The sequence below is a fragment of the Lagenorhynchus albirostris genome, chromosome 7 (assembly GCF_949774975.1).
Source record: "Lagenorhynchus albirostris chromosome 7, mLagAlb1.1, whole genome shotgun sequence".
Lineage (NCBI taxonomy): Eukaryota > Metazoa > Chordata > Mammalia > Artiodactyla > Delphinidae > Lagenorhynchus > Lagenorhynchus albirostris.
Window position 1 is genome coordinate 80,368,185 of NC_083101.1, and position 13,105 is coordinate 80,381,289.

Consider the following 13,105-nt stretch of genomic DNA (forward strand, 5'->3'; position numbering starts at 1 on the left):
TGCTGTTCTACTACAAAGTCTGTGGGAGATCTTTGGGGTGAGTTTGACTTCTGGCTGGAGGATTAAGAGCTTTCCTGAAGGAGGTAGAATTGAACCAGGCTTGAAAACTAGGTTTAACACCAAGAAGTCTTAGGGTCTGCTGGGAGAAGAGGAAGTCATCCAGTTATGGAGCCCAGGGTCTATGAAGATGGAGGAGTTCGAGATGACTGGAAAGGTAGGGCTGACTTCTTCATGCCAGGCCTAGATATTGGGACTTCATTTGTCAGGTGCTGGGAAGCCACTGAGGGCATTAGTGTGTTTTTTTGTTGTTTTTTTTTTTTTTTGGCCGTGCCAAGGCATGTGGGATCTTAGTTCCCCAACCAGAGATCAAACCTGGGCCCCCTCCAATGGAATTGCAGAGTCCTAACCACTGGACTGCCAGGGAATTCCCTGATTCTTTATGAAGATTAGTCTGGTGGCAGTGAGTAGAGTATTCTGGGACCTAAACAGTTTGGGGACTTAGAGTAACCCAGATGAAGAATAGTAAAAGTCTGCAATGGGTTTTAGAGTGGGACAGAAAGGAAGGGATATAAGATTTCAAAGGTAAACATGAATTAACAGCAGTGGGAAAGGAAGGAACCCAAATGTGACTCCAAAGTTTCATGCTTTTGGAAATGGTGATACCAAGAACAGAAAAGAGCAGGGCAAGTGAACCAGGTTTGGTGGGGACAATGAGTTCAGTTGGAGTTGGAGTTGAAGTGTTGAGTTGGAGGAGTAAGACATCCAGTGGAAGATGTTCTCCAAGGAGTTAGGAATGTTTGAAGAAAGATCAGGAATTAGGGAAGATAGTCACAGGTGAGAGCAATAGATGAGATTCTAGTAGGTGAAAGGGTAATGGGTGAGAAGGAGTCTAATGCAGAACTCTGGCAGATGAAGGGAAAAAAACATCATTGAGAGTCAGGGAAAAGAGGTTGGGCCACTGAGAGATGGTAGGAGAAAACCTGGGCACGGTATTGGAGCAAGAAAGCACAGGGGCAGGGGAGCTATTCTAATAGTCTAGAGATGAGGTTCTGGCCAGTAGAGAGGAACAGCAGGAGTAGAGGGGGAGGTGAGTTGTGAGATACACTATGTAGGAAAATTGACAAGATTTGGTGACTAAATAGAATAGAGAAAGAAAAAGGAGGATGCCTCTAGTTTTTGAGTTTGTGTGACTCTGACAGTGATGGTGTCACTAACAGATAGGGAACCCTGGAGAGGGTGGAATCTAAGAGGGAAGATGCTAACTTTGACTGTAGATACATAGGCAATTTGAAGTGACTGTGAAACCCCAAGCACAGATGTTCAGCAGACGGTTGGACATGTAGGACTGAAACTGAGGATTCAGGGCAATGCAGAAAATGTAGATTTGGGACTCATTGGCCTTTAGATGTATTGAACCGCAAAGCATGAATAAGATTTCTGAAAGAGACAGACAGGAGAGAACAGCAGAGACCAAGCACTGGGAACAGGCTTCATTTAGGGTGTAAATTGCCCAAGTGAGGATGAATAGCTCAAGGGCAAGGAGCAGTCCTGCGCCTCAGTTTTACTCATCCTGCCCCTGCACTAAGTTCATGGAATAGGCTTACTAAAATTTGTGGAGTGACATTGATTATAAAATTATAACCCTAGAGGGAACTTTCCTCAACATAAGAAAGGCCATATATGGCAAACCCACAGCCAACATCATCCTCAATGGTGAAAAACTGAAACCATTTTCACTAAGATCAGGAACAAGACAAGGTTGCCCACTCTCGTCACTCTTATTCAACATAGTTTTGGAAGTTTTAGCCACAGCAATCAGAGGAGAAAAGGAAATAAAAGGAATCCAAATCAAGAAAGAAGTAAAGCTGTCACTGTTTGCAGATGACATGATATTATACATAGAGAATCCTAAAGATGCTACCAGAAAACTGCTAGAGCTAATCAATGAATTTGGTAAAGTAGCAGGATACAAAATTAATGCACAGAAATCTCTAGCATTCCTATACACTAATGATGAAAAAGTGAAATTAAGAAAACACTCCCATTTACCCTTGCAACAAAAAGAATAAAATATCTAGGAATAAACATACCTAAGGAGACAAAAGACCTGTATGCAGAAAATTTTAAGACACTGATGAAAGAAATTAAAGATGATGCAAATAGATGGAGAGATATACCACGTTCTTGGATTGGAAGAATCAACATTGTGAAAATGACTCTACTACCCAAAGCAATCTACAGATTCAATGCAATCCCTATCAAACTACCACTGGTATTTTTCACAGAACTAGAACAAAAAATTTCACAATTTGTATGGAAACACAAAAGACCCTGAATAGCCAAAGCAATTTTGAGAAAGAAAAACAGAGCTGGAGGAATCAGGCTCCCTGACTTCAGACTATACTACAAAGCTAGAGTAATCAAAACAGTATGGTACTGGCACAAAAACAGAAAGATAGATCAATGGAACAGGATAGAAAGCCCAGAGATAAACCCATGCACATATGGTCACCTTATCTTTGATAAAAGAGGAAAGAATATACAGTGGAGAAAAGACAGCCTTCAATAAGTGGTGCTGGGAAAACTGGAAAGGTACATGTAAAAGAATGAAATTAGAACACTCCCTAACACCACACACAAAAATAAACTCAAAATGGATTAAAGACCTAAATGTAAGGCCAGACACTATCAAACTCTTAGAGGAAAACATAGGCAGAACACTCTATGACATAAATCACAGCAAGATCCTTTTTGACCCACCTCCTAGAGAAATGGAAAAAACAAAAATAAACAAATGGGACCTAATGAAACTTCAAAGCTTTTGCACAGCAAAGGAAACCATAAACAAGACGAAAAGAATGGGAGAAAATATTTGCAAATGAAGCAACTGACAAAGGATTGATCTCCAAAATTTACAAGCGCGCATGCAGCTCAATATCAAAAAAACAACCCAGTCCAAAAATGGGCAGAAGACCTAAATAGACATTTCTCCAAAGAAGATATACAGATTGCCAACAAACACATGAAAGAATGCTCAACATCATTAATCATTAGAGAAATGCAAATCAAAGCTACAATGAGATATCATCTCACACCAGTCAGAATGGCCGTCATCAAAAAATCTACAAACAAAAAATGCTGGAGAGGGTGTGGAGAAAAGGGTACCCTCTTGCACTGTTGGTGGGAATGTAAATTGATACAGCCACTATGGAGAACAGTATGGAGGTTGCTTAAAAAACTACAAATAGAACTACCATATGACCCAGCAATCCCACTACTGGGCATATACCCTGAGAAAACCATAATTCAAAAAGCGTCATGTACCAAAATGTTCATTGCAGCTCTATTTACAATAGCCATAACATAGAAGCAACCTAAGTGTCCATCAATAGATGAATGGATAAAGAAGATGTGGCACATATGTACAATGAAATATTACTCAGCCATAAAAAGAAACAAAATTGAGTTATTTGTAGTGAGGTGGATGGACCTAGAGTCTGTCATACAGAGTGAAGTAAGTCAGAAAGAGAAAAACAAATACCGTATGCTAGCACATATATATGTAATCTAAGAGGAAAAAAAATGGTCATGAAGAACCTAGGGGCAAGATGGGAATAAAGACACAGACCTACTAGAGAATGGACTTGAGGATATGGGGAGGGGGAAGAATAAGCTGTGACAAAGTGAGAGAGTGGCATGGACATACATATACTACCAAACGTAAAATAGATAGCTAGTGGGAAGCAGCCACATAGCACAGGGAGATCAGCTCTGTGCTTTGTGACCACCTAGAGAGGTGGGATAGGGAGGGTGGGAGGGAGGGAGAAGCAAGAGGGAGGAGATATGGGGATATATATATATGTATAACTGTTTCATTTGTTATAAAGCAGAAAGTAACACACCATTGTAAAGCAGTTATACTCCAATAAAGATGTTAAAAATTATAACCCTTTTATGCCTATATTTTAACTTTAGAATAGGCGAGTTCCTCCTATCCTGGGGGACTTATGTCCTTTCCATTTCTTACTGCCTCTCCCCTCCCCCAATTGCTCTCTTCCCTTATTCCCTCTTTCTGATCCTTACAGTAGATATTCCCATATCAATTCAAAGACCCATTTACAGAAAGCTTATCTTGTAGGTTTTGTTTAAATCTTAAATTAAATGTGTCCATTAGTCAAAGTGGCATTTTCATCAGTAAAAATGACGATTTGTCTTTTCCAGACAATCCAGAATTTATCATACTCAGTGAAGCTTTTGATGAGTAGCATTACATTCACCTTCTTATTTTAGGACAATGTGTTTATTGAACTAACGAACACCATCCTGATGTTTCATGCTGTCTGGCTATATTGTATTATTTCATCGAAGTCTAGGATGCAGTTGAAGTTTATACCATTGACTCTCTTATTTGATATGTTTTAGGCAAGGTAAAGAATCCTGAATGGAGCAGAAATGAAATTCCACATAGTTGTGGTGAGGTCTGTAGAAAGAAACAGCCTGGCCAGGACTGCCCACATTCCTGTAACCTGTAAGTTGGAACACTATACTCCTGGAGATTGCTGGTGAACACGCTTTGCTTGCGGCTCTCAGTACACATATCTGGTTAGCACGTAACAGGACTGGGTGAGGGACAGTGTGGTATCATTTACTGAGCACTTGCTTTGTGCCAGGTACTCTGCAAAAGTTGACTCGTTGAATCCTTACAACAGCCCAGTGATGTATAGATATTTATCACTCCATTTTACAGATGAGGAGGGAGATGCACAATAATAAACAGTTGATCAGTTACAAATAAATTTCTGTGGGCTTTGGCTTCAGACAAAGGTTTAATTCCTGGGTTTGTCTCTTTAACAGTTATGTGCTGTTGGACAAATTACTTCTCTGAGCTTCAGTTTCTGGACCTGTAAGATAATAATGATAGATAAAAAATAGTTACAGAGTTCTATGAATATTAAATTAACACACTCAAGAGACTTGGTACAGAGCCTGGCACATGATAAGTGGTCAAGAAATGGTAACACTTGCTTTTATTACCCAAATCTAAGAGAAAACAGACATTAGAGTGTTATACTTATTTCCACTGGTACCTCGCTTCTATTGCATGGAGCAAGGGTTGGATCAGAGGTCTTGTGATCAAGATGTAGGGACTGTGCTGGGGAATATCATTGTGGGGAGAGCTATTCAGACTGAGCTAAACAGCATGGTCTGCCATCTGCTGGACAATCAGCCCTTTCTCTTCCTTTGACTGCTTCCATAGGTCAGAACTCAGGGACTCATCTGTTCCTTCCCTTAGTTGGCATTTTAGTAAATTCAGTAACAAGAAATTAATCCTACACATGAATTATCTTTAGGAAGCCTTCAGCAGAAATGGGGCCCTGTCATGACTGTCAGAGAACACCACTGTGATACAGATCAGGTGGTCAGTCATTTAAGGAGCACTTTAAAACACCAGTGCCCAGTTTCTGCCTCAGAGCAATTGAATCAGAATCTCCTGGGGTGGGTCTAAGCATTGTAGTTTTTTTCCAGGTGATTCTAATATGGAGGCAGTGTTCTGAACCACTGCTCTGAAGGTTATGAGAACCTGGGGTTAAGTCCAGGCCTCAGGGATATTTGCAATAACCTGGAATCATCCACACTTGACCAGCAGTTTGTCTATCAGTCTGAAGTTATTTAAGGGCTTCCCTGGTGACGCAGTGGTTAAGAATCCACCTGCCAATACAGGGGACATGGGTTCGAGCCCTGGTCCAGGAAGATCCCACATGCCGTGGAGCAGCTAAGTCCATGTGCCACAACTACTGAGCCTGCCCTCTAGAGCCTGTGAGCCACAATTACTGAGCCCACATGCCACAACTACTGAAGCCAACGCGCCTAGAGCCCGTACTGTACAAGAGAAGCCACCTCAATTAGAAGCCTGTGCACCACAATGAAGAGTAGCCCCTGCTCACGGCAACTAGAGAAAGCCCGCGTGCAGCAATGAAGACCCAGTGCAGCCAAAAACAAATAAATAAAATAAATAAATTTGTTTAAAGAAATAAAGTTATTTAAATGTCCAGCCATGAAAATAATTTCACCTGAAAGGGTTGAGGTATATCATGTGAAATATAAATGTTGAATAATGATACTCATCCTTAAAGAAGCATGCTTAATCTTATGTCTCCTGTGGGTTCTGTCTGTCAAAATGGATCATCTTAGGAGACCGGGCACATGTTCCTGGACTGTTTTCAGTGTTTAAAGCTCATAAAAATAAAAAATCCAACCAGACCACTTTATAGGCACAGCTGATTTTTATAGCAAATTCTGTTACCCACTTGATTAATTACACTTGGCTCTGATTGGCTATTTTCTTAATTTATTTATTTTATTTTATTACTTAGTTTTGGCTGCGTTGGGTCTTCATTGCTGCATGCGGGCTTTCTCTAGTTGCGGAGAGCAGTTGCTATTCTTCATTGCGGTGCGCAGGCTTCTCATTGCTGTGGCTTGTCTTTGTTGCAGAGCACAGGCTCTAGGCGTGCAGGCTTCAGTAGTTGTGGCACATGGGCTCAGTAGTTGAGGCTCGCCAGCTCTAGTGCAGGCTCAGTTGTGGCGCACGGGCTTAGTTGCTCCGCGGCATGTGAAATCTTCCTGGACCAGGGCTTGAACCCGTGTCCCCTGTATTTGCAGGCAGGTTCTTAATCACTGTGCCACCAGGGAAGTCCCCTCTGATTGGCTTTTAATTCCCAAAGGATTGTGATTTGCCATCACATAGGTGTCCCCCCTGCCCACCCGCAAAGTTCCCAAAATGTTTTAAGTAGTGATATTTCTGTACAGGTGTGTAATTTACCAGGGGTGTCTGCTTCGAAGAGGGCAGTATTTATTTGAATTGGAATTTATTTCCATTTTGTTCATTTTTTCTTTGGTCTCTTTATAGCATAGCTCCTATAAAAAGCGTACTATTCAGAGGCCTAATTCTGACCTATAGCAAAAATTAGGCACGGTTTTTTTCCATGAGGCCCTTTCCCCTTTGTTACTTACCAGCATGCCTCCCCTCACCCCAAGCAACCTTCTTTTCAGTGTTCCCGTTGTTAGCCTATCACCTGGTTATCACTTTACCAGCTGATGAGAAAATGTCTGTACTTCTCATGGATCTAGCAGATTTAAGCTCTGTTACTTTGCTCAGGTTCTGAACTTCTAAAGGACCCCATTGGCCATCCTGAGTGGCAGGATCTTTTTATCCCTACTCACTGTACTAAGTGGGCCGAGACCATATTTAGAAATGTTATCTTTGACTATCAGACCCAAATAAAACCAGTATTTTGACTTGGGCTTTACTTTTCTCGTTAAATATTCTAAGATGATACTGCTATCGATTCTTTCTATATAAAAACATTGTTGGTATCTTTGTTTAAATAGTTTGATCAACTTTAGACAAATACTAAAACATTTCGTAGGAAGTTTATTTGCTGCCATATTCATAGTAGGGCCCAGCTGGGGCAGCTTTGTTTAAGTTTGGATACATGGCCTTTCATCACAGCCTTTCTTTTTTAGTCTCTGCCATCCTGGACCTTGCCCACCCTGCCCTGCATTTATGACTAAAACATGTGAATGTGGACGGACCAGGTAAAGTTAGAATTGTACTCCGAAGAAGACTTCAGTTTCCACATTAATGGTTTATGTATGAATTTCTAAAATGAAAGATTAGTAGGTAGGTGCAAATAGTATTTATTTACTACCATTAATAAATGGTAGGTGTAAATAGTACTTTTCTGTAGATAGTAATTTCCTGTGCTGCCTTAATCCTGCAATCTTATAGGTGATTAAGAAGTTATAAAATAGTGAGATTACCCATTTCAGATGCAAGGCCAAGGTGACAGGGACGTTTTTGTTAACCTCTCTAGTGGGTGAAAGAACCAGGAATTGAACCCAGGCCTGCTAAGGTCCAGGAGGCAAGGGTCACTTATCTGTGCCTAGCATAGTATCTGGTGTGTAGGTTTTCAGTGAATATTGTTGAATGAAAGAATAAGTAGCCCCAGAGCCCGCTCTCTTTTCATTATAATGCAAGTTCTCCTGTTTTATCAGTGCAAGGATCACTGATAGCTGCAGAGGCCCAGTTAAGACCACAAAATGATTTCTGAACCACAAGACGAGATGGGATAGTGCAGGTTTTCAGTGATAAGCATTTTTTAAATGTTTACTGAACTTACAAGGGTAGCAGTGTGGCCTTACAGAGTCACATGCAAGGGGCTGTGGGTTAGAAAGCCCAGGTCAAATTTGGGCTCTGCCACTAACTAGTTGTTGACCTGGGCAAGTTGCTTCTTCTTGGTGAGCCTCATTTTTCTTATCGTATGGTAGAAATAATAGTGTCTTCCTCAAGGGGTTGATGTTAGCCTTGACGCTGAGCACTGGAAACTGGTCATCTATGTATGTAACAGTGACTTCTTAAAATATGTAGTTGAAGTGGGAGTAGGGGGATAGAATAAAACTTTCTGTGGGAGAGTAGACTCCAAGGTCTAAACCATTACCCTGCAAAGAAACCTGAAGATGATTGTCTAAGAGCAGCAGCCTCATATCCTTCTCTAGTGAATAAGTTGGCAAAATCAGGATGTTTATTAGAAAAAAGCCAGAATGATGTCCCCATCCTGAATCAAAGTACATACAGTATGTTCTTAAGTATCATAACGGCCTAAAATGCCAGAGTGCCAGGTCCCAGGAGAATGCCACTGTGCTTTCATTCCAAGAATGTTCATTACGACTACACCTCCCAACCTCCCTACCCACCTCTGTAAGATACTATGGGAGCTCCAGGCTCTTTACCCTCCTGCATGCTGTTTCAACTCAGAGAAGAAATCACATTGTAACAAATACTTAGGCCCTCAGTTCCTCACTGGCCAGAAAATAGGGGAGAGAAAAAAGGCAGAATAGGAAATAAGGAAAGCAAAGGAGGAAAAAGAAGAAAGAGTGGAGAAGGGAAGAGGAATTGAGGAAATGATTGGAAGAGGGAAACAGAAAAAGTAGGGGAAACTGGGCAAAGAGAAAAGGTTTAGTAGGTTTTGGGGGAAGGTCAGTTTAGCTGTCAAATAGGACCTCAATATCCAACATTAGACTAATGCTGTCTTTACATCTATTTTTACAGGCACACAGTTCGCTGTGGTCAGGCCATCTCAGTCCACTGTTCTAACCCTTGTGAGAATGTTTTGAATTGTGGTCAGCACCACTGTGCTGAGCTGTGCCATGGGGGTCCATGCAAGCCTTGTCGGATCATATTGAACCAAGGTAAGTGGTGAGCACACCAGCCAGCAGTACTTGGGTACTTTTCTGGAACCTTATTTATGGTTGTCTTGATGACATGGATTTGTTTCAAGCCTGTAGTCACAAAGACTCTATTAGGTCTGGTACCTTGGGTAGAGAGAACTGGAGATACATGAATGATTAGACGTTTTTTTGTTTTGGGAGGGGTTTTCTGCCACACCTTGCAGCATGCAGGATCATAGTTCCCCTACCAGGGATCGAATCCACGCCCCCTGCAGTGGAAGTGCAGAGTCTTTAACCACTGGACCTCCAGGGAACTCCCTAGGTGGTTTTCATTATTTTGGTTACATACTACCAGTATAGGTCATTGTCCTATAGAATTTGGATGGTAGATTTTTTTAATGCTGTTTAAAAGTAACTGCTTATGGAATTTTTTTGCAGTAATTACTTGAAAAAGACCCAGAAAGGCCAAAGTGATCTTGAAAAGGAACAGTTGAAAGACCTGATTTTAAGACTTACAAAGTTACAGTAATTGTGACATTGTGGTTATTGGTGTAAAGGTAGACTAGTAGATCAATGGAAGACAATAGAGTCCAGAAATAGACCTCAATATATACAGTCAGTTGATTTTCAACCAAGATATTAAGTTAATTCAGTGGAAAAAGGAGTCATTTTACAAGTGATTCTAGAACAGCTGGATGTATATATGGGAAAAAAGTGGCCCCCAACCCCTGTCTCACTCTTTACACAGAAATTAATACTATATGGGTCATGGGCTTAAATGTAAAACCCAGAAACATAGTTTCCAGATAAAACTATAAGAGAATATTTTCATGACTTTGGGATCAGGCAAAGATTTCATAGAGCAGCAGCAAAAGTACTAACCGTAAAAGAAAATAATGATAAATTGAACTTTATCACATTAAGAAAATGAATTGATAAATCAGAGATTGTATCCAGAATATTTAAAGTACTCCTACCAAAGAAAAAAAGAAAAAGATAAAGTACTCCTACAAATCAACAAAGAAAGACGAACAACTCACACAGTGAGCAAAAGACTTGAACAGGTACTTCACAAAAGAAATATGTTAATGGCCAGTAAACACATGAAAGGTGCTTAACACCTTTAAACACTAGGAAAATGTAAATTAAAACCACAATAAGGGTAGAATAGTATAACCACTTTAGAAAACAGTCCAGGGGAGTTCCCTGGTGGCCTAATGGTTAGGATTCTGGGCTTTCACAGCCATGGCTCAGGTTCAGTCCCTGGTCGGAGAATTGAGATACCACAAGCCACGTGGTGTGGCCAAAAAAGAAAAAGGAAAAGAAAACTGTCCAGTAGTTCCTTTAAAGGTTAAATATAGAATTACCATATGATCCAGCAATTCAACTCCTTGGCATATACCCAAGAGAAATGAAAATATATGTCCATACAGAACTTGTAAATATATGTTCATAGCAGCATTTTTCATAATAGTCAAAATGTGTCAACAATACAAATTCCTATCAACTGATGAATGGAATAAATGTGATATGTCCATAAAAAGGAATATTATTCAGCCATGAAAAGGAGTGAAGTATTGATACATGCTATGAAGTGAATGAACCTCCAAAAACATTATACTAAGTGAAAGAAGTGAGTCTCAAAGGACCACATATTGTGTAGTTCCTCTGTTTGTGTGACTGCCTCTAATCTTCAGGGATCCTGAGCTACTATGTATTGGTTATATAGTTTTATTTTACTAGATTTTACTTTGGTGTGATGCTGTTGATCAGTGCTTGCACTTACAATAAGAAATACCCCTATGGGCTTCCCTGGTGGCACAGTGGTTGAGAGTCTGCCTGCCGATGCAGGGGACGCGGGTTCGTGCCCCAGTCTGGGAGGATCCCATATGCCGCGGAGCGGCTGGGCCCGTGAGCCATGGCCGCTGAGCCTGCGCGTCCGGAGCCTGTGCTCCGCAACGGGAGAGGCCACAGCAGTGAGAGGCCTGCATACTGCCAAAAGAAAAGAAAAGAAAAGAAAAAAATACCCCTATGAAGTGTTTTGTGCTGTGCACTATAAGGATTTTATATAGGGAATTGTGCCATATACTATTCAGTATTCTGTTTATGGGTCCTCTTGGAAGAAAGTCTTGTCTGGTCTTGGTTCCAAGAATAGTTGTTTTTCCTCAAAGACTATATCTTAGGAAGCTGGTATAACTGACCTAATGTTCGTCTTTATAGTGTGTACTTTTTAGCTGTGATTCATTCTCTATCCTTACCATTGTTTTTCTTTTTCTTTTCACATCTTTTAATTTATATTCTCTAGATATATCTCATATATCCTTATATGCTGCCTCAAATCCATTTTGAGATAAGGCAGGAGTTAAGTATATATTGGCAGTTTGGTTTTAGCAGTGTAGATTGTAGTGTGGGAGAGTCCCTTTGATTTGGACCATTTTTAGCTTTTGATACATATTGGGCTGAATCACACTTTTTTGTCAGATTTGTATGGATCCCAGTCTCTTCCTTTTTGTTTTTGTGTACGTAGCTGATTTTTCAAACCCAGTTGAAGACTTTTTGTTTGTCTATATTAAATATCTAGAAAAGCATTTTGGCCATCCGTGCAGTTTATTTATCTTCTTGAATTGTAATTCTCCTAAGATCGCTTTCAGCCTTATCTGGAGATTTAATAAGCATTCCTTCTGGGTCTTCATTCACATGTTGGTAAAAATGCTGAACAGGTTCAGGCTGGCAACAGAGACCTTTCTGCAGACTGTCTTTGGTTCCTTAATACTCTTTAACCAGCAGTGACTCCACCCAACTCTTCTGTCATCAGCTCATATTTCTGTCTCTTGTGCCTAAGCATAGTAGAGTTTTTAGTGTTGTACTCAGATTATTTCCTGATTGATCAGGGGCTCTACTTTTGTTTTTATTGTCACAATTTTCTTTTCTTTTCTTTTCTTTCTTTCTTTTTTTTTTTTGAGATCTACATGCTTAATTTTTTTGTATTAAAGTATAGTTGATTTACAATGTTGCGTTAATTTCTGCCGTATAGCAAAGTAACTCAGTTTTACATATATATACATTCTTTTTTATATTTTCCATTATGGTTTATCCCAGGACATTGAATATAGTTCCCTGTGCTATAGTAGGACCTGTTGTCCATCCATTCTATATGTAACAGTTTACATCTACTAACCCTAAACTGCCAGTCCATCCCTCCCCCACCCCCGCTTTCTTGGCAACCACAAGTCTGTTCTCTATGTCTGTGAGTCTGTTTCTGTTTTATAGATAAGTTCATTTGTGTCATATTTTATTTATTTTAATTTAATTTAATTTTATTTTTGGCGACATTGGGTCTTCATTGCTACATGCGGGCTTTCTCCAGTTGCGGCGAGCGGGGGCTACTCTTCGTTGCGGTGCTCGGACTCTAGGCATGCGGGCTTCAGTAGTTGTGGCTCGCAGGCTCCAGAGCGCAGGCTCAGTAGTTGTGGCACACAGGCTTGGTTGCTCCGCGGCATATGGGATCTTCCCGGACAAGGGCTTGAACCCGTTTCTCCTGCATTGGCAGGTGGATTCTTAACCACTGCACCACCAGGGAAGCCGTGTGTCACATTTTAGATTCTACATATAAGTGGTATCATATGGTATTTGTCTTTCTGTTTCTGATTTTACTTAGTATGATAATCTCTAGGTGCATCCACGTTGCTGCAAATGACATTATTTTGTTCTTTTTTATGGCTGAGTAGTATTCCATTGTATATATGTGCCACATCTTTATCCATTCATCTGTGGATGGACATTTAGGTTGTTTCCATGTCTTGGCTATCGTGAATAGTGCTACTGTGAACATAGGGGTGCATGTATCTTTTTGACTTATAGTTTTGTCCAGATACAT

General features: G+C 40.5%; 1 protein-coding gene across 6 annotated transcripts in view; it reads left to right on the forward strand.

Moving 5' to 3' along the window:
• The window catches only part of NFX1 (nuclear transcription factor, X-box binding 1), an 82,969-nt gene that overhangs the window by 24,593 nt on the left and 45,271 nt on the right, over positions 1-13,105 (forward strand). For all 6 annotated transcript variants that reach the window (XR_009541623.1, XR_009541624.1, XM_060155224.1 and 3 more), the window contains 3 exons: positions 4,423-4,528; positions 7,525-7,596; positions 9,110-9,249. Coding sequence is in view for 4 of the 6 variants with exons in the window: in XM_060155224.1 (XP_060011207.1) it covers positions 4,423-4,528; positions 7,525-7,596; positions 9,110-9,249 (318 nt within the window). In the remaining 2 variants the exon portion in view is untranslated. The remainder of the gene's footprint in view (positions 1-4,422; positions 4,529-7,524; positions 7,597-9,109; positions 9,250-13,105) is intronic.